Raw genomic sequence first — 23,147 nt, 5'->3', positions numbered from 1 at the left:
GAACCTTGTGGTATTTATGGTTCCCTTGGCGATGGCCATTTTGCCATAATTACAGGGATGGTTTTGCTGTTGGTGTTCATTTTTCCATGGGTAACTATCCCACTATATGAAAAAAAGTGAGGGTATGGGGTAGAGAGGAAGATGCTAACCAACCCCCCTACTTGGTCATGAGAAGAAAAGGAAGGTGGTAAGCTATTTCTCACTTAGTATGGTTGATTAGGGATCACCAGTGACCCATATTATGGTATCCTTTATTGCTGTTAACATGAACATCAGCAAAGATAGAAGTGCATCATATGATGAAAGCAATAAATACCATTAAGCTTAGGCTAATGTTAAATGAAATTTGTAATTGCCAAGATAGTTTAGAAGAGTTAGTGGGTAGCACAGTGAAACCTTTAAGACCAAATCAATGGTCTGATAAACTGTCTAAACCTTGAATTATCACAAGGGTTCCTTTCATATCCCTATGCTTGGCACTAATCCCCATTATTTTGTGACTCTTCCAAACTCACTATCATTGTTGGCCCTCTGAGTAAGCATCTTCCTTCAAATAAAACTATTATGATTATTACACATAATTTCCCAGGCAACATTACACATATGTGATGTGTGTGACAGTCCTCAGATAATATAGTTTGAATTATTTTGGCCACAGCAACCCATGAAAACCTAAATTGAAGAAGATTGTGATATGCATCAATAAAAGTATCTACCTTGACAAATCATAGATCCTTCACTATAATACACTATATATATCTTCCTTGAAACTTTTTTCTTTACTTAATTGCTTTCCAATCTAACTTGCATAACCTTTTGTCACTACATAAGATCAAAGACTGTACTATTAAGTCAAGGACATATTAGCAAGGGCAGGCTGTCGAGCCTAAAACCCATGTTATCTTTTGCCAGAAAACAAAACAAAACACTCCTGGACACAAACATACTTAGAAGACCTGATATTGAAACACCAAGTTCAACATGTCTGGTAGGGCTAAATGTTTGCGCAATGATGTTAGAAACCAAAAAGCTTTGGTACAAAACCTTCTTGAATCCTTCAGCATTGAAGGATACTGTTGCAAAAAATTTAGTTCACTACTTTGACAAACATTAGTCTCTGCTCTCTGCTTCTTTTTCTACAATCCTGACAAGGCAACCAAGGATAGCCGAACAAGCTCTGCCTTAGCTTATTAGGCACTGTGGATCTGAACCACTTTAGGAATACCAAAGTTTACTTCTGAAAATAGGAGTACATATATAGAAAAGTCTTTCTGAGCACAAATTGGCTTGCATAAATTAAGCACTATTATGCTCAAATAGCAGTTCTTTGGGCTATCTAGTTACTATTTAGATCTGATTTATTGAAATCATGGTAGTCCTACAAGGATGCAATCTCAGCTATTAGTTAAAAAGAAGTGGACTTGCATAGAGGTAGTCAGTAGAAATAGAGTGCTCCATGATACCAATTCCCCTCTTTTCCAACCACGTATGTGGGCACAACAATTTACTAAGCTTCCTGGTAGATATTTTTGTTGTTGCCTCACCTCCCCCAACTGTAATACTCAGAAATGAGTACAAAAATCAAGAGTGTTCTTCCCTCTCCCCTGTAAACAGGGATTTTACCTTTACCTTTAAAACTGCAGTAACGACCCATGTGAGATTAGAATGGCAAAATGTGCCATCTGCTGTCCCTGGGATCCAATTCCTGACTCCTTAACCAGTAGCTAGCTTATAGTCCAGTATATACTATTGTTCATAATAGCAATGTTTATGGAGAGCAGCAAAAATAACCCAAATTTAAACTGTTACATTTGTTAACACATTTGTCTTCAAAATTACAGGCTCAGGACTGTGTTAAAATGAAATGTATAAATGCTGAGGTAGCTCAGAAACTTGCTAGGTAGCAGGACAGAGCAATCCTGAGATCCAACATGCATAAGGGATAAATTACATTTGGCTAATTGAAAATTGACTACATGCACATTTGGTACAACTAGGAATCTGCTTTAGTAGTAGACTTGTGAAGTAATGGCATCTGCTGAAGTGTGAAGTTGCATTCTGTGGGACTAGAAGATGACATAAAAAACTTTGAGCTATTTCGAGGGTTATTGGGTAGAAATCATCTAGAAAAGCCAGGTATTAAACCTTTAATAGACTAACACAGTGAACAGGACCCTAAATGGGATGCTTTTCATCTACCCTGCCTTACTATGCTTATGCCCATAAGACCTATGGAACAAAGCTAATCAGTGAGGAATTAAGCAGAAGATGGGGGAGGAAAATGTTTGGAATCCTCACATTTGAAAAATGAGCTGTTTGGTCCCAGGTTTAGAAACATGTCTTAAAACACATTCCCCCCTCCTTTTATCTGTTTAATGTATAGAAAATACAAAATCCCTTAAGGAATACCCTACAAGAATCCTTCTAGTCCCATAGCAGTTAAGCTCAGGCATAGCTGTGAGGCTCTAGAAATATATTTCCAGTGCCATACAGATTTCAAGTGATTACAGTATTTCCAAAATGTTATTTTTCAACTATGACCCTAAGCAGGCTGATTCATCTTTTAAATTTATCTGCCTCGATATTCCAGATTCTGGTGTTTCACAAGATGGCTCCATCTGCCCTCATTTTTGGTATGATTAAATAGATATGGTTCCACCAGTGCTTAAGTGCAATGCTACAGATACTATCTCTTTTCTCAGAATGACACGTAATGTGTGTGACAGTCCTCAGATAATATAGTTTGAATTATTTTGGCCACAGCAACCCATGAAAACCTAAATTGAAGAAGATTGTGATATGCATCAATAAAAGTATCTACCTTGACAAATGATAGATCCTTCACTATAATACACTATTTATCTTTCCTGAAACTTTTTTCTTTACTTAATTGCTTTCCGATGTAACTTGCACAACCTTTTGTCACTACATAAGATCACAGACTGTACTATTAAGTCAAGGACATATGTGGTAAGTCTACATTCAGATGACTATTCTTCAGACTGCAAACGTTTTGTGTGAAAGAAGATAAATAAAAAAATGGACCAACGTACCATAGTATTTCACAAAATGCTTTGAAGAGGCAAATCTAAGCCAGATGTCTTTTCTGGCTTTTGGTTAACTTATATTTTTCTGCTTGTTACACAAAAAGGCCTCATTCATATGCTGGATTTCATTTTTATTATTATTGTTTTTTAAATGGCTGTTATAAATTCAGCTAGTATGCAGTAAATTTTCATAATTTTTAATATGTATGTATGTCTGCAGTAACATTGTGACAGCCCCATATTGTGGATTGACACGATACTTAGTACAGATTTATCATATTTGGTCTTCAGGTAAATAATGAATTTCTAAAACTGCCTAAATATACCATTCTGAGCCGTTTTAGTCCATCAGGAAAATACAGGGTTTTTTCCCCTCCCTTTTTAAGAAAAGGTAATTAAATACTGAAGTAACTACATTTAAATAATGTTATGATGATTACAGAAACAACTCAACAAATTCAAAATTAAGGCCAAAGTCTCATCTGCTCCCACAGTAATCAGCTCTAAGGCACCAAATGCCAAGAGATCCTCAAACTTTTTCCTTTTGGAAGGCATGTGGGCTGAGATATGATAATTCATCCTTCTTTTTCATTCTCTGATCTTTTCTTCCTTTCCCCAAATAATCAAATCTGTTAGGGGAGGAAAAATCAGCCTTAGTTTTGAATTCAAAATGTAAAGATAGATTGGAATCTCCTGCTGCAAATTAGAGAATTAGCAAGATAGTTTAAATGCTCAACTATACAGGATGTTCCTAAAATCTGGACACATAGGCAAAAATGCATATTTTAAAAGAAATGAAATGAATGAAATTTTCAACAACATTTTATTTAATTGGAATATTAACAAATAACATCTTCAACATGATTTCCATCATCTGTGATGCAAAGGTTGATGCGCTTTGCAAGATTCATGTGAACTCAATGCAGTAACTCCACATTGCTGTCAATTTTAGCACATTCACTCTGTGCTTTCAATCAAGTGTGTTGCATCTGTGGTTTTCATTGAGTACACCTTCTCCTTTAGCATACCCCAGAAAAAGATGTCAGGGGGCTAATGTCTGCTAATATTTCAAATATTTCAAAATATGCATTTTTGCCTATGTGTCCAGACTTCAGCCACATCCTGTAGAACACGTTTAAAATATGTGTGTGTGTGTACATATATATGTATATATATATGTGTATATATATGTGTGTGTGTATTCCATACATACACACATGTATTACACATACACACACACACACACGTATGTATGGAATCCTTTTATTATAAGATAGTGTCTGTTCAAAAACCACAGCAGCTACTTTAATGGAGGTACCAAATAGAGGGCATAGGACATATATTAACAATTTTATCGACATTGGTCAGATTAATTCCTCCTAGTGCTGAATATTTAAGTTTAAAAATATTGAATATACCTCTGACAAGATCTTTCCTTTAAAAGGACCTGTGATAAAAGATTGTATATATTTTTTTCTAAATGAAGCAGAATAGTTCTGTCATTTTAAACATACACAGATACTAAGTGAGACTTGTTTTACTTAGACGGGAAAAATATGCCAGGGACAATCAAAGTCAACACAAAGTAACACAGCCAAAGGTAGCAAAAAAGAGAAATGGTTAAGTGCAGCTCCGGTCAAAATAATAGCAGTTCTTTACATCAGTTAATGGCTCACTTACACTGGAATTTCTAATCTGTTACATGCAAGCCCAAAGAAGCATTTGATCACTACACATTTTGATAAAATTGGATTAAGTTTATCAGGCAACTGCTAAAATATAAAAAAAAATCGCAGATGTAATAAAGTAGCTTCATCTGAACATTAACAGGACAGATAAAAGGAAATCATTCCATCAATTAAAAAAAAAATCTTTTTTGTGTTGCATGTGTTTTATAACCAAACTAAATTTTACATGAAAAGTATTGTGATTCCAAAGTTTCCATAGTTTAAATGGAGTGATTTGAAATGTCAAAAGACCCCATTATTTCTCAAAGAAATTAAAGTACACTTCAAAAATTCCACATGTGAACAACAAAATACTGCATGTCTATCAACAACCGCACTGGCTAGGTCATTATGAAAGGCTAGCTGCCAAGATGGAGGAAATGGCTCCTTGCCTCTGTTCCCTTTGAGGAATATACAATCATTTGAAACAGTTTACACTAAGCGCTTATCATGCTGTCATACACTGAGATACTCAGTCCTTAAAGTGTTTTTGTTTTTTATTATTTAAGTTTAAAAGCTGCAGCTCTCCCCAACTCTGGAGCAACAGAGATCGTTCAGTAGGGAGGGGACGTTGCAGCCTTTGGAACAAGATGTTTGCGTTTTTTAGTCTGATTTTTGTTTTTAAATTATTGAGTTATAAGGCCACCTGTGTTTTCATTTTTGTTTTTCAGTGCTGAACATTGAAGTCTGATCACAGGGCCCATATACCCACTGGGTGAGAACATGTTCCAACATTTTAGGTATTAAGTTAAATGTTTCCTTTTGGCACCACAGAGTTGATTAAAAAACTTTTTTAAATATGAAAAGAAATCAAAGTTTTTAGTTTTGGATGCTTTTTTCCCTCACTGCTGAAGATTGTGTGTCCACATTCACAGCGATGACTATGCTTTCGCCATCTTCTGTTTTGATACGTTTCAGTTCTGGCTGCTCTGACTGGTCACCATTCTGACGTTTGGTTGGCAGTGATGCTGATGCTGATGCATGGGTTGCCAATATATGTAAAGGACTTGCAGCAGCTGCAGAAAGATTAAGGAGTTAGAATAATCACACATCCCTAATAATCACACATCTTTTTATTACTTGCCCAGTTAAGGAAACCAGTACCCATAAAGTCATTACCTGACAGAATACTTCAAATGAAAGACCTGAAATGATCCTTAATATGGGTCATATAAAACACTATTCCAACATATATTTTTACAGAAAGCTGTGTGCCAAAAGGCTGCTTGCTCCATTTCACAGCCTCATGGTATAAATTTCCCTAAGCTAACACTGAGTTGTGGGAATAGACTGTGCCCTGCTTCTTGCTGGAAAACTGTCATATGGCCATGTGGAATAAAGCATTCACTAGAATTAAAAATATGAGGGCCAGAAAGACTTTTAAATTAACACAGTATGTATTAGTTGGCTTTAAAAAAATTAACAGGCTAATTTACTTAGCTATAAAACACAAATTACTTCAAATCTGCTATCTTGATATACCGACATGAACTCAATGAACGTCTAGGCTGAGATCATTGAAAAGATGTAGTATGTAGTACTTTTGTACAGATTTCTCTCAGGCTAGAAGAAGCCAAGTCCCCTAATTCATTTATAATCTATACCAAAGTTGAATCTAAATAACAATAGAATTGACAAGGAATCTTCTATTGCACTGCTGTGAGTTGCAACCTCATATGGAGTCACATAATTGAATGTGCAGGGCGGGGGGGCCCAAAAAATTTGGCATGACCAAAAACTATTCAAAATCAAATGTGTAAAGAATCTAAGGTGTTTTTGGCAGCATCTGCCTGTGTTACATCATACAACTTCACTGCAGTCTTGGTTTTGAACACACAACATGTGCACTTTGTACTGCACATGCCAACATGCCACACAACACAATGCCAATGAACATGGCTCAAATTCAACACTATTGTATGTTATGAATTGCAGTGTTTTTACTGTACATACAAAATCATTGGCTTGGGATTAGGACAGAATTTCCAACAATTTCTGAAATACTTCTGCCATTTTGTAGTATGTATTTATGCGAGGCGGTGAGGCAGTGTTCTCAGCATTGATTATAAAATCAAAATATTGATCAACTCTGAAAAACTTTGAACATGCTCTACATCCTGTAGTATCAAATAGTCTACCAAGATTTAATTCTTTATGTAAAAATAAACAAGCACATCTATCTCATTAGTATGCAAATTTGCTTTCATCTTTAATAAATGATAAAATTATATGTATACCAAAGAATTGTCTTAAAATAAATTTCTTTATCAATAAACATTTGATTTGTATAAAATGTTTGATTTTATATACCTATATCCCCAGGGTCACATAAAAATTTCTCAGGCAAAAAGGGGTCATGAGTGGAAGAAGTTTAAGAAGACCTGCTCTATTGCAAACATTTTCATCTTCACTGATCCATTCAGAGTTGCACTCAAAAAAATAATCACAAGAAGTGACTTATTTTTTCTTTCCAATTTTAAATCATAGTCATTTCTCCAGCAAATAAACCTAATATAGGTACACTGTGAAGCAAGGATGCTGCCTTTCAATAACAGTGTAAGGTGAACATACTGAACTTAGCAAAAGCCATGTGCATATGGCTGTGAACATTATCTCTGAATAGGTTTTCCCCCAGTAAGCTCTTTGCACATGGCAAACTCCTCAGTACACACTAAATTATATAGCATGTTTCAACCACAAACTAAGTCCCTGAATAGGAAGTAACAGTACAGAGCTGCAGAGAGAATTCATAGGAATTAATGACAGGAATCAGAATCTACAGATTTAGAGCTAGAAGGAATCTGAGAGGCCATTGAATCCAATTTCCATTTTGCAGAAGAGGCACAAAAGAGATGTCTCACAGTCTCAGAGACATAACTTAAACCAGGTAGGTCTTCCTTAAGGCCAGTGCTCTATCCACTATGGCAGACTGCCTATCTTATAGGTTACCTCCATAATACAATGAGGCACTGGAGTAGGACCAAATATCTACTTTCTAGGATTTTTTTCTTTATTTCATTTGTGCTAGTCCTACTTCTCCAACAAGATTATAAATTACTTTCAGGCAGGGACCATGCCATCATTTCTATTTCAGTGTTTGAAACACAATAGATACACAATAAATGCTTATTGAATGAACCTCTGATTTCACAGTTAAGTGGATCATCATTACATATGTCTTAAATGTCCATTATAGTTTATTGGCATAACATCAGAAAGTTTTTAAGGTTAAAATTTTCATCTGATTTTTGCTTTTGCAGAGTTATATATTTATAGGCTTGCAAGGGATAAACCAAAAAGCAGTGTCTTCTCTACACTATTTTTACAGACCTTTCAAGAGCATTTGACATCATAAGATGACTGAGGCTGAGGACTCATGAAATAAATTTGATTATCCCATGGAGGGCCATCATAAATCTACTCTGAGTGTTTGCTGAATCAGAGTGTCTCTGGACTGGGATTCCAACAAGAAAAAATAAAGGCTTTAAAGTGGTCCAAAAACAAGTTGACTAAAACCTGTTTCGAGGGGACAGATAAAGGTCCAAGTACTGGTTAGTTTAATGACATGATTAAAAACAATGGCAGGATTTCATTACAGATATATGTAAAGTGAAGGCCACTTGAGTCTCAAGGATAGCTCTCTAAATGCTGGGCAGGCAGTTATACAGTGATGTTGTTGAAAGTGATGGAAGATGATTAAGTGACAATAGCCTTCACTTATTTGAAGTAGTAGGGTAAACTGTTGGAAATGTCCAATAGAAAAGAGGAAAAAAGGATAGAGATGGCCTGAAACAGTGACTCAGAAGATAGGAAAAATATGATGAGACAGGGCTGCAAAGCTGTGGTGGTACTAAATTATGCAGAGCCTAAATACAAAGTGGAGTAAGAAAACTGAATTTTACTTAGAAGGAAAAGAAAGCTAAAAATTAGGGGGGTGGGGCATGACCAAATCAATGTATGAGGATTAGTTTGGCAGTGTTATTAAGGATGCAGAGAAGAAGTATTGATAGGTAGTTATTATAATAGTCCTGCAGGCCTATATTAAAGTGGTAGCAGTGAAGAGAGGAGAAGATAGATATGATTAGTAATTGAGAAGGGTGAATTGACAAGATTTGGTGACTAAATGGACAAGAAAGGTGAAGGAGAAGGATACTAAGATTTTAAATATGTTGATACCAGTGTCAGAAACAGTAAAGTCAGAGGTGGAAGCAGTATTGGTGAAAAAAAAAGTCTGGTCTTGGGTATGATGAATGTTGTCTAATGTCCAATTTTAATTTACATAAGGGTATTGAGGTCTATTGCTTTCCCCCCCATTAATTATTTATTTTTAAGGACCCATGATTTGCTTTAAAATATCTATGGTAGCTAAAATTTTTACTTCTTAGGATAAATATTTCTTATGAAACAAAGGAAATCAAGGGTTATTGAAAATGAATAGTTAATTCAGGGAGGAAAAAACCAGAAATAAAAAAATTCTAATATCCTTATGTAAAATTAATTAGAAGAATTAGCTATTAGGCAAGAAAATATTTAACATAAACACTAAGAAATATCAGGAACTACATTACAAAAAAGGAGACATTCCCTCAGGTGGTGGCTCTTTCCCAGAGAGGACCTACTTGTAGTAATTTAATCCAGGCACACAGATAAATACCATCATAAGGATAAATATCATCAGAAACTACCTTTCATTAGTTGATGTTAATTTGCAAATTGCTGGGTTACTATCAGTTTGAATTGATATGATTGGGCTAGGTTGCACATTTAAAGCTTACAAGTATAGTACAGAGTTATTATGTAATATAATCTAGTTCACTAGGACTGCCAACTCTATCAGAAGCTCATAGATCTAACTCATAGCACTTTGCTCCATATATAAATTTATGGGATTGAATATTTTATCATAAGGAAATGCACAAAGATGAACAAAAAATGTAAGCAGTATACATCAGTACATCAGTATTGACATTACCTTCTGGACATAGAGGGAATAAGTATTTTCCAAACTACCTAGAACAATTTAAAACTTGGAATTTCCAGACAAAGAGAGTTACATTTATTAGGTTACTCTGCTTGTTTATACCTTAAGGTTTTGTGTCAACAAGTTACAGACTACTGGCAATGGTCAGGATAATCTGACTCCGGGCAAGATTAAAGCTAGAGTTGTTAATGCAAAGACACTTTAATGTAGGGAATAGGATAATATAGTGGACAGAGTGGTGGCCTTGGCATTTGGTAAAATTGGATAATTTAAATCCTGCCTCTGACTTGTACTGGCTGTGCAATCCTTGGTAAGTCATTTAATCTTTCTAGGCAGCTAAGAAGAAAATTTGCAGAGAAATTGCTAATTAGGCAGAGTATTTTTCTTATATAATGAGTTCCCTACTCTGATAAAATATATCTGGACAAAAAGACAAATGAAATGGTTATAACAAAATATATGTTATTGATATTCACATAATACAGTTTATTAATGTCATGAATAGTATCATTTTTAATGTAGGAGGCATTTACAAGGTGGCAGCAAAGCATACTGGAAAAAGAGCCAGCCTAGAAGAGTCTAAAAGACCTGAGTTCAAGTCTTCTTTCTGGCATATGCTGGCAACCTATGGCCCTGGGCAAGTCATTTAAACTTTCAGTGCCCAAGGAAACTCTCTAGGACTCTTAAATTGAAGTTCAGTTTCCCATCTGCATTTGGAGAGGGAGTTTCCTCAACAAGAATTCTCTATACCAATGAAATTATAAGTCTGGAGCCCTGCTCTCAAAAAAACAGCAATAGTATTCATATATTCTGGTTACTTTTCACCCTACCTAGTTCTTATTAAAAGAAAATGGACTGTAGTTAAGTCTGCGATTTTTCACAGAATTAATCAAGAGGAAAGAACTGTGGCTCCTGCCTGTGACTTACTACCTATGTGACCTTGGGCAAGTCACCTAACCTCTCTGGGCCTTAGTTTCCTCATCTGTAAAATGAGGGGACTAGATGAGTTTGCTCCAAATCTATGATCCTTTATGGCAAGACTACATGAAAAAGTATTTATGGGAAGGGAGAATTGAGTTAGCGCCCTTTTTTGGCCCTGGGGAGGGGATACAATTAACAGCACCTCTATTTGTTGGACGAATGAATGGTGGTCAGATACTCAAGAAGAAGCTGTTGCTGAGGAGCAAGTACGTGCAGCAGGGCTTTAATTCTCTTACTGTTCTGGCTTGATGCTTCTGCTTTTAGTTTCTCTTCTCTCCACCTCTGTATCATTGTGATCTATCACCTTGCTAATCCTTCTTGGGTAAGTTTGTGCTTCGGTTATTAAATGTTATTTCCCTAGCAGCTACTACCACAGTGGGATTTTAAAATAACCCATTAGGTGGTTGTTGGCCAGTACATTTTTCATAGTCTATCAGTGTTGCTTTGCAGGGAATGATTCAGGTAAAGAGGGCTGGCTGGGGATCAAGAAGTAGGCCCAAATCGGCTCAATTAGGCCAAAGAATCAAGAGAAGTTATTCCAGTACACAGTAGTTAAAAGGCTGGTTACTAAGGTGGTATAGAGCAGGTCAAGAAGGCTGACCAAGTACTGGATAACCAGTATGTTCATTATGTCAAACTATAAGATTCATGTTTATGTTCATAGTTTCATGTTCAGTTTTATATTCTGATAAGCTTATGTTCCCTTTTTCGCCCCATCCCCTCTTAAAGCCAAAGAGTGTTATGTACACAGAAATGATACAAAATAAACTTATTTATTTACTCTGCAAACAATATATTTTGCAGAAAATTTCACATCTAGATCATCTGTAATATTGTAGGATAATCCTTGTAGGAAATACTTCACATAAGACAAATACAGTCATATTTTGGGTAAATTACAGTGTCTGTTCAATACTCCTGCCATTAATACTGCTTCATAGATCAAACCATATCAGGATGGGAAAGTATAGAGACGCTTCAGAAATTATATCTTGTCTTGAAAACTATGGTTTGGTCCTGGAACACACCCATGTTTACAAAAATGGATATATATTTTTGGTCATCCCAAAGTGTTAGAACTTCTCATATGATATAATTCCATAAGAAACAAAACCACAGTAAGGCCAAATCACAACGATCTTACCTTCCATGGTATGAAAAATGTGAATATTTTCTTAGAAGAACAATTTAAGTACAAGAATTGAGACCCATAATTCACAATTTCTAGGAAGCAATTTTCCTCAAAACTTTTGTCCTTCTATGTTATCTACCCTCCCCCCTGCCCCTGTATTTACAGCTGAATTAAACATTTCTTGGTGATTTCTTACCAGTGCTGACCTGTCCCTGGATTGCAGTGGTGACTGGTACTACATGTGTCCCATTTTGTGTTACAGTTTTTATTGGTAGCTGGTGATGACCTAGAGGTGCCTGTTGCACTATGGTAACTGTCTGTAAGGGGGTGGTCTGCGATGTTTGAATGATCCGACTAGCAGCTCCTATCGTGGTGTGGCTAATAGCAGGAACAGGTTCTACTTTAACTGAAAGAAAATAATCAGCATTAAGTGAAAGCTCAAAAAAATCACAACTTTCAAGTAAGCACATGCATTAGGTGATAAAGAATTACTTTAAAACTAGGTTATATTTAAGAGAAAGTTATAACATGTCTCGTTTTAGCAAAACTCCCCATTACTTTCATTCCCCCAAACTTGAAAAGCTTTCTAAAGCCTTTTCTTCTTTGATTACTCACTTCTTTTTCTTTTTTGATTACTCACCTTTTACTTCTCTGTGGTCTCCATTTTCTTGAGGTTCTATCTTGGATTGGGTAACCACCGCAGTTTGTGTGACCACTGCTTGTCCAGCTACAGTATAAGTGTTTGATGGAGCTAATCCAGTCACATTTGTGACTGATACAGCTGGTATCTGATGAACAACATGAACTGTCTGTACCACAGGTTGCTGGGATGTTGAGGTGGTCACAGGTGTTGCAACAGTGTAGGTGACTGGTTTAATAGTTTGTGGTAGCTGCCGTTGTACAGTAATTAAAACTGGCTGGCTAGACAAAGGTGAACCTGTTAAAATCAAATACATTAATCAAATATTTACAATTCCATTTTTATTAAGCGTGTTTCTCCTCATCTAAAATATATGCTTTAAAACAAATAATTTTTAATTTAAAAAAGTAGCACCTTGATTCCTATTAATTTGCAACAGTTACAGTTATTAGCTATAACAAGTCTACCACAAGTGACGGAAAAATTTAATTTCTATAGTACTAAAATACTGAGTTTGTTCTCCATCTCCATCTGCATCTCAGTCTTCACAGCATCTATACTCCTACTTTTCTTTTTCCATGATAAATGGAAAGTGAATAATAGATTAGATACCTGCAAATTCAGGACAGAATTGAGAGTCACACTCAATTCAGGTGAATAATCTCTTGCAACTACAAGCAAAACAGAATTAATAGGGAAATGTAGCAACATGGTTGTAGAGTCTGTGCCAATTCTGTCTCTTTTAATTTTTACTAATAACACAAAAAACAGCACACTGATTCAAACCACTAAAAGAGGGAGGTAGAAACTCTCCTGGTTAAATGCCAATTTTAACAGTTGTGACATAACACTAAAAAAAAAGAATTATAAATCAGTATCAGTATTACAATATTTAATTTTAATAGACCAACTTAATTAGAAATATTGATTTCTTGGCATCCGAGCTGTGCTTTTTTTCCCCCTTCTTTTTTGGTTTTGTTTCTTCTTTCTCATGATTCATTCCATTGGTTATAATTCTTTACAACTTGATTATTGTGTAAATAAGTTTAATGTATATGTAGAACCTATATTGGATTACATGCCATTGGATTAACGTATATATAGAACCTATATTGGATTACATGCCATCTTAGTGGGGAGGAGAGGGAAGGGGGAGAAAATTTGGAGCTCAAAAACTTGTGGAAGTGAGTGTTGTAAACTAAAAATAAGAAATATTGATTTCTCAAAAATGCATGTTTTGAACTCTAACAGGAAACTAATTTAGAATTCTATGAAGAAAATGAGGTTGAATAAATAAAAGCTGGTAATTCAGATATATAATTAGCCACAGATTTTCTAACCTTTTGGCACTTTCATGCTCAACAATACCTTCCTCCAAAAGATAATCCTTCTTCATAGTTATCAACAACACTATTGATTTCCAAGACCTTTGACATAGCTTGGATACTTTTTGGGACTTTAGAGAACCATATGTGAGCCTGTGGTTTAGAAGAGTTTAGTACTTTTGAAATGCTTCGTTTCTCCCAAGTTATGAGAGATTTTTGATATTCCTTGTAAAAATGTTTTTGCCACTACCTGATTGGATAATTGTGAGGCGTCAGAGCAGGAAAAAGACAAATATTATTATCCATTCATAACCCCTAAACAAACACGGATTGAGAAACATGGCTATCATACTTACAGCACTGATTATTAAAAGGGCCTAGGAAATCATATCTTGGTATTAATCATCAAGAATTAGGTTTACGAAGGTTAACACAACTTTACTTCTTGCTGTGATTTTATGGCTTTAAATTTATTCTTTGTTTGATGACATCCATAAAATATGTCATCTGAACATGATCTTCCAAGTATTCCTCCAATAATACTTGATACATTTCTCTCATATTTCTCACCTGGTGCACTCTGAGCAAACCGAGCTTCCTGTATTACTGCTAGTTTAGGTTGTATAGCACTAGGCTCAGGATCCATAGGGACTGGAGAACCTTCCCTTGACAAGCTCTCAGGGGTTTGTACTCCACTGGAGTGAGCAGACAACACTCCAGAATGATTAGGAGAAGCTGGAGCACTTCTGTATTGTGAAAAAAAGAAAAAGAATAAAAGAAAGAAGCATCTAGTAACTTAAAGTAACTTAAAGCACTCAAAAGCTGCCTTGTCTTTTAACTTGCAATATGTGTACTTTGCAGAAGGGGGCATCATTTGTCCTCTGTCAACCGACTAAAACATTCTAGTAATTCTTATTTTCTATGGAACCTTTGTTAACTCCAGAAGGAGACTGGATAAAGTCTACAAAAGAGACCATTTTGATGCTGGGTGGCATTTCTCCTCCATACTCAGTGCAGGCCAAGTGGTCCAAGGAACAGTATTAGCTGCTTGCTCTAAAAAGAAAGAATCATTATGAGCAGCTCTAACTAATATAGTAAGGCAATAGGTGGCCAGTAGTAGTACAGAGGGGCCCTAAAATTTAAATACTGGTCATTTCCTTCCATTTTAAAAAACAAAGCATGTAAAAATTAAGTAAAAAATGTATACATTCAATTAATTAAAACAGTCAAAATAAAACTATGAATTAACCATGTATAGAGAGTTTGAGGATTAGCTTAAAAGATGCTTTTGTAGCCTAATAATTTTAATTGCTTCTGTGGCTGAAATTTATAGCTTACTAATAAACACTAACAATATGAAATGAAAAACAAATTCCATGAAGTGGGCTAATCATTATTTGTAACTTTAATTGAAACTAAAACTTAAGATAAAGACTGATCATGCTTTGGGCCACTAGAGACATCATACCCATCTAATATTTTTTCCCATTTTCTTTTTGTGTCCCCTTCCCAACATTGTCATAAATGCATTTGATGTTTCCTTTATTTCCAAAAGGAAATTTAATTACATTGAAGGTAATTACTAACAATTAAGTGAGGTCTTTTTGTTCATCTTTTTGTCCTTACCTAGAAGAGAGCGGTCCCAGAGGGGTTCTAAAGCAAGGTACTCCCCTAGGCCTTCTTTTCCTAAAAGCCTGCTCTATTAATTTGCTTTCAGAGGCAGGATCTATCCTCCAGAATGAGCCTTTGCCTGGTTCTTCCTGGGAACGTGGTACTTTGATGAAATAACGATTCAGAGAGAGATTGTGGCGAATTGAATTCTATGGAACATAAAAAAATACGTAGAATTCATATATTTCTTTACTAAGAAGTTAAAATGTGGCCTAGTAGTAGTGCCTGGAAATGCAGAGGCTAAGTCTCTAGTTCCTGTGGATATCAGGGAAGAAAGAGCTTTGGAAACAGCTTTGGAAGAGTCCTGAAGTAGTTTCTATTGCTCGGCTGCTTCACTAGGTGAACAATAGTTTAACTCCCTTGAGCCAGGAACATAGTGGCCACGACAAAAGGCTTAAAGGAGGAAAGAAAATAGTATAGAGAATAAAATGGGGGAATGACAGCAGAAGTCTGTGTACAAAACATGGATACATTTATACAATTTCCAAATGGAGAGCTTTCCATTTATTTTTCCACTTAAGATGGAAAACAGGACTGTGATTTGGTAGCGTTCATGTATTAGATTATGTTTGGTGACTTTACATTAACCTTTCCCTGATTGGAGACAAACAAAGCTGATGTAAGTCAATTTAAAAAAAAACAAACAACTTTTCCAAGTTTTAGGTGGCTTGGGCAATAGAAATAAAATTAACTCTGTACAAAAATTTTGGCAAGGAAGAATTAAGTAAGTTCCACCACGATCATTAATCATGCATTTCAAAGCCCTTTTTCCATGTTATTTTATTTGATCCTCACAACAAGCCCATGAGATAGATTACGCACCATTATCTCCTGATTCCTAACTAACCTAATCCATTCTTTGCTCTAGTACACCAGTCCTAAGTCAGCAGTTAATGGAATGTTTACTTACAGTGATATAAGCAAGATATAGCACTTCCCACTGAAACATGGAATGTTTCTGAATGCTTCAGGGAATTTATCTGAAATCTACCCAAAGTGGGCTGTTATATATTTGACAATTAGGCCAAACTAGAGTAGATATCATGAATTTAAGCCAATACTCAAATTTAAGAAGTAAGTCTAAGTTCTGCCAAAGTAATTAATAACTATTAAGAAAATTCCTACAACTCTCCAAAGCCCTTTCTCAAATTTCCTAATTATATTTTGGGAATATTTCCTGAATCACAGACTCATTTGTGACATTATGAATTTATTTAATAATCCCTTGACCACATAATTCCTTGAAGCCTAAATTGTAGACTGTTACAGGAGGCTCAGAAGTTAAAATTTTGACACACCAAAGATTAATCTAAATAAGTAGGCCGTATGTTGTAACATATTTGGTTATCATATATTATCACAGTACTTTTAATAAACCCTGCTTTGTTTTCCATGTCAAAGACTGCAATGGAAGATAAACTTATATCAACTGTTATTAAAGTCTCCAAGATCTTGGAAGAGAAAGTAGAATCAATAGATTTAGAAGACAAAAGAGGCAAAACCTGATAATATTCAGCACATAATTGTGAACTACTTAATCTAACCACTTTCCCTGGTTGTCTTATTTTTAGCTCTATTTTAAAAACAGTTTACCTCATGTCAGTGTTTAGAGCACAGACTCAGGAGTTCTTGCTCTATATTCAGAATACTAGGCCACATTGCAAAATGGTAGTAGGCAAAGCACAGATATATTGATAACTATATAACTACGGTACACATTGCAACAATTAATTTGAAGTAAAACAACCTAAATATTGTTAGAAGGATAAAAGAAAATTTATCACAACTGAAATCTAGAAGCAGGCATAAAATATTATTCACTATAGTTAAGCTTTAAATGTCAGTTATACTTTCATCATTATTCACATCATTTACAGGAAGAAGTGAAACTAGTTCTTGAAACCAGGGTAGACGCTGTTTTCTGTTTTGAAAATCATGCAACTAAATTTGCATTTTTACTCCGGGGTGTAATTTCCTTTTTTACCTCAAATTCTAGTTACCTACATGTCCCAGGCAAAATAAGGCCAAATTGTTACAAAAATATATTTCAGCCTATGAGATTAAGAAAAAAGCAACACAAATGACAACTATGAAGACAACAGAGTGAGAATGATTATATCTTCTAAGTTATGAAATGGCCTTGGAATTCAGTCACACTCAAGATTAATATTTTCCTATTACTTCTGGACAACAAAACTGCATTGAATAAAAGTAATCTTTAAACTACCTATGAAGAAGTGATTTATTACACTAAGCAAATTAATATGTTCCCATTAAAACCATTTCTATATCTCTTATATTACTTATCTTTGAAGGTCCAACTCAAGCCTCACTTTCTGCAAGAGGTCTTCTTGGACCTTTCCAGACCACAATTTTTTCCTGTCTTTTTCTCTCCAGACCTAATCTTTTCCTAATTCGTGATACTTATCCAGAATACTCATTTTTCAATTATTTTACAAATTACAGATATAGAACAGAAAAGGACCAAAGAAGTTACCTAGTCCATCCCCCTCATTTTATATTTGGAGAAGGTGTGTGCTGTGTTAGTGTTATGATTCTATTTTTCAAGTGTGTAAGTCCAAACAGGAAATAAGCTCCTTAAGAGTAATTATCCTTCTTTGTATCCCACATAAAACCTAGCACAGTATGATAAACCTAGCATGATAGAAAAAATGATGAAAACATCTGAATAACCTTTATAACTTTGGTCCTCATAAAAGATTAAGAATCAAAAAAGTATTCTGAATTAGTTAGGAAAAAGCTACAAATATGTGCTATGTGCTGTCCTCGTGAGGAGGTGAAATAAATTTGGATTTCATCACTTGTTCACATCCCACCGCAGATGCTTGCGGTATGACGCTGGGCAAGTCACTTAAGCCCAATTGCCTCAAAAACAAAACAAAACAAAAACCCAAACAAAAATTCTGGAAATCTGGCCAGTAGATCTCAGATGGTCTTAGCAAAAGCAAATTAAGAATAGTTTGTGCTTATAAAAAAATAAAGTATTGACTTCTTCAACAAGCATTTATTGAGCACTTACTACGTACTGTGTTAAATAACTGTGCTAAGCATGGTGTATAGGAGAGTACCTGGACCTGTGATTTCATTAATATAAGGAATTCCTAGGAGAGGAAAATCCCTCTATCAGTGCAGGCTGGTATCTTCTTTATAACATAATTTCAGAAAGTTACATTGAACGGTGTGGTGTCACTCAAATTGAAAGAAATCCCTGCCAACTGCATAATGACTTAGGAAACCACAAATTAACATTATCTATGTTTTATTGTATTTTTATTTATTTTGTTTAACATTTCCCAATTACATTTTAATCTGGTTCACCTGCACTCAAAGTTTTGCCAGCTACAAGTCTGACACCTCTGATGTAGAGCACTTGAAAGGATAAATGACTTGCACAGGGTCACACAGTATGTGTAGAGGCTGCTAGGTCAGCTGCCTCTCAGTTACTGGGGATATGAAGACAAAAACCCAACCATCTCTGACTTCAAGGAGTTTACATTGTACTGAAGGACATATCATGTAAACAGACAATTACATACAAAACATATGTAGCATAATATAATGTAATTTTAGGCTAGGAGAGATGGGGTGGAGACAATCAGAAAGTTAAGAAAAGGTCCCTCAACTGTGCTTTGAAGAAAGCTAAGCTAAATGATATAGAGGGGAATTGGGCAAATATTTTAAGCATGGGAGACCTCAAGCTTTTGTGCTGTGCCAAATTTGATAAAAATTAACTCCTTAATCATCTCAGAGAAATGAGTCCTCAGGTATGGGGCAAACATTTATGTATGGAAAAATGTTTAATCTTAAATCTTAAATCCTGGACTGCCTATACAGTAATGGCCATTTATTTTTCAATAGGTCAAAGTCCAAGTCAACTCAAACTTTCTGTAGACATTATAAACCCAGAAGTAAAAAAAATCCTCTGTGAAATTATCAAAGCTGGAGGCATTTAGGATTAGGGTAGAAAGTGAAGCTTTAAAGTCCACCTTACTCCAAAGAAGGCTCAACTACTTTATCCTAAGGCTCACCTACTCTATCATATTTTATGAAAAAAAAGTTCAACAAGCTTGGTTGTAAACAGTGTATCTGAAGAGATAGAGCTATGGGAGTGGAAGCAAACAGCAAGAAAGAAAACCTCCCCCAAAGCCCCTAAAAACTGTTGTTTATAATAACAGAGTCCCCCCAAAAGGTTATGTTCAGTATGATGTTCTTTTGAATATTAAAGTGACTTTAACATAAAACAAAGAGAATCATGTAGTATGAAAAAATTCTGAAGATAGCCCCATAAATATGAGAAAAATATCTAGGCATGTGAAAACAGATGTAGAGGCAACATGGCATAGAGCACTAGCGTCAGGAAGATGGAGATTTAAGTTGCGGATACATTCTGATTATACGTCTATGAGTGAGTTCACTTAATCCCTCAGTACTCTAGGTAATTCTCTAAGACTGTAAATTGCAGACAAGTTTCTGATCTGCATCAGCAGAGAAAATTTCCTCATCTACGAGTTCCCTGTACCAGAGAAGTTACAAGTCTAGTACCTATCCCTATCCATTAGAGTACTTATTTTAGGGAGGGAGACTAGTGTGGTGGAGTCAGGAGAAGGCTGTTAAAATTCTACTGTTGATATTTGCTAGGTATGTAACCCATGGAAACCGCGAGTCTCAGTTTCCTTGCCTATAAAATGGGTATAATAACATAGTTAAAAACAACAAGACCTACCTCACAGGGTCGTTTTGAGGGTCAAACAATATAAAATATGTAAAATACTTTGCAAACTTTAAAACATACATCAATGGCAATTTTGCTTATTTTGTACTTAGATGTTTTTAATTCTTTTAACCTCTCTTTTAGCTGGGGTATTACACTGCTTATAAGAGAGAGGCAATGTAGCATAGAAGAGAAAGCTGGCTTGAGTCAGGAAGAACTGGGTTCAAGTCCTGATTCTGATACATGTTAGAAATGTAACCACAGACAAGGTATTTAACCGGTCAGTGCCTCAGGAAACTTTAGATAATTATAAACTAAGAGTCGCTGATCAGCATCAATGGAAACATTTCTACACTGGGAGTTCTCTACATGAATTAAAGCACAACTCTGAAGCGAAAAAAAAAAACCAAATAAAAACAAACAAAAAGAAAGCAAAATAAAACAAATGAACATGGAAGTTAATCTATAGAATATTCACTCCACAAATTGATGGGACTCTATAAGATTGCTATTGCTTACATTTACACCTGAAAAAATCCTTCCCATACTCACTGCGCTAAGCAAATCCTAGTGACAACTACCTAAAGTACAGGCAAATTAATGACATCTCCATAGGGCCAGCCTTCCCCCCCTTAACCTAGTTAAGTGTTTCAACCACTTCATATGGACCTATTTTTACATAAAGTCTCAAATTGACATTCAAATAGTCACCATTTCCCCCCAAAGACTTGCAATTTTATATATTTAAAAACTTGTCTGTAACATTAATATAACAAAGCTTGAGAAGTTACTTTGAAAGACAACCATCAAGAGCCATAAAGCTTGAAATTTTATAGTTTGTCAGAACTTTCTAAAGCACAGATATATTGATCTCCACAAAAACCCTCAAAAATCATGATTAAAAAAGAATGGGCACTACCTAAATCTCTTACAGAAAATGTTAAAAATCCTACCATAGGAGATTTATGACAATGATGTTTATTTTCATCAGAAAAAAGCTAGGTTCCTATACTGCAAAAGTGTACCTGTATGCCCATAACGAGCGGTGGCAAAATGAGAAGTGAAAAGATAATTTTCCAAAGGTACCATTCCCATCTTGTGGGGCTTTAGGGGAAAAGAGAGTTTATCATCCTTCATTTGTACAATTATAACCCTTATTTAACAGTGAAATTCAGTTAGTCAGAACATCTATTTTCTGAATTAAATGAGGTGTTACCAAATAACTCAGTACATATCTTTACTTCCTGATTCATTGAATCATGGTTCCTAAGGCATTTCATAAAGCATTTAATAATAGATCTGCATTTGTTTGAAAATATTCTTTATTTTAGACTTGTCCATCCCCATTAATCTGAATTAGTGAGATTTTCAATGTATATCAAATCTGTTTTTACAAATGTCATAGACACAGAGAAATAAGTTACATTCTGACAAATGTCAAGGAATAAAAACGAAAACAATGACAACTAAACCTATACAAAGCAATGGCTTAATAATAACAATGAAATCTATTCTTAGCATACAGACATTAAGACAATCTTAGAAACATACAGTAAAAGATGAGTTTATTACATAAGATGATAGAAGGACCACCGAAGTGGTGGCGATGTTCAAGCTTCACATTTTCCTGCAGAGATAAAATTGGAGCTAAGACAGAATGTTGTCTCTAGTATTACTATCAATTACTATTAGTACCCAAAGAATTATATCTCATCTAATCCAGTTTCGAAAACAACAACAAAATGCTGTTTATGAATTCTAGACAAAGGCAGCCTAATTTTTACATTATTTACAACACACTAACTTTTTGTTCTATTAACAAGGTAACATTAACAAAGGAAGGAAACAAAGTCAAATTTACCTGCCAGCCTTTATCTGCTGTCCTGTAGTATGGATAGTTTTTAGTTATGTGAGTATAAATTCCATTTAGTGTAAGCTGCTTATCAGGAGCCATTGTAATTGCTTGTACTATTAATTGTGCATAGGAATAAGGAGGCTTCGAATCATCCTGGTATTTAAAAACGACAACAACAACTAACTTTAAAGACTGAACACAGAATAGTAATATATATGTTTTTTACTGTTCAACAACATAGCATTCCCAACAATGAATGACTCTCAAAGTGGTGTGTGTGGGTGTGTGTGTGTGTGTGTGAGAGAGAGAGAGAGAGAGAGAGAGAGAGAGAGAGAGAGAATGTGTGTGTGTGTGTCACAGTCTTAAAAACCAAATGGAGAAATTTTCAATTTACATTTAAGGAAAAAAATGAGTAAGATAGGATATGCTCAATAATAACATCAACCTAAATTGCTCGATCAACTGAGAAAGCTATGTGCTTGTGCATATGAATAACATGCACGTACACAAAGAAGAATATATGAAACAAAAAAGAAAATACTATCCAGTTCTAAAAGACCACTTATAACTAAAAAATTAGTTAAAAATAGCCATAATAATAGCTAGCTTTTATATAAGACTTTCAAATCTGCAAAGCAGTTTACATGCTATCTCATTTGATATTCATAAAAACTCTATGCAGTAGATGTTACTATTATCACTATTTTACAGAATAGGACATTGAGGCTGAGAAAGGCTAGGCAAACTTGCCCAAACAGCTAAAGAGTGTCTGAGGCCATATTTGAATTTAGGTCTTCTTGATTATGAGTCTGGCATTCTATCGACTGTACCACCTAGTCACCTAATATAATATGTGAAGAAAAGTTATCTTTTATAACTACCTCTGGTTCTGATACTAAACACTTACCTTTGGGCTATCTCCACCTGAAGCTTCCTTGTCATTTTCTGACTGTGAATTATCAGCCATTAAATGTAGGTCAGTGGGTAGTACACGACCCATTTTGTACCCTGAAGAGCCTGCCCCCCGGGGACTAGATGGGCAGGAGTTTGCAGCAC

General features: G+C 35.2%; 1 protein-coding gene across 1 annotated transcript in view; it reads right to left on the bottom strand.

Moving 5' to 3' along the window:
* Positions 1–4,569: 4,569 nt before the first annotated feature.
* FOXK2 (forkhead box K2) overlaps positions 4,570–23,147 on the bottom strand; it is a 122,598-nt gene continuing 104,020 nt past the window's right edge. Inside the window, exons 3-9 of the mRNA XM_036767956.1 lie at positions 22,999–23,146; positions 22,098–22,244; positions 15,460–15,653; positions 14,404–14,579; positions 12,509–12,805; positions 12,065–12,274; positions 4,570–5,790 (exon numbers count right to left, since the gene is read on the bottom strand). Coding sequence (XP_036623851.1) covers positions 5,594–5,790; positions 12,065–12,274; positions 12,509–12,805; positions 14,404–14,579; positions 15,460–15,653; positions 22,098–22,244; positions 22,999–23,146 — 1,369 coding nt within the window. The 3' untranslated portion in view covers positions 4,570–5,593. The remainder of the gene's footprint in view (positions 5,791–12,064; positions 12,275–12,508; positions 12,806–14,403; positions 14,580–15,459; positions 15,654–22,097; positions 22,245–22,998; position 23,147) is intronic.

Source organism: Trichosurus vulpecula, chromosome 7, assembly GCF_011100635.1.
Source record: "Trichosurus vulpecula isolate mTriVul1 chromosome 7, mTriVul1.pri, whole genome shotgun sequence".
NCBI classification, from domain to species: Eukaryota; Metazoa; Chordata; class Mammalia; order Diprotodontia; family Phalangeridae; genus Trichosurus; species Trichosurus vulpecula.
Note: the sequence above shows the minus strand (reverse complement) of the source record. Positions and strands in the feature narration are given on the sequence as shown.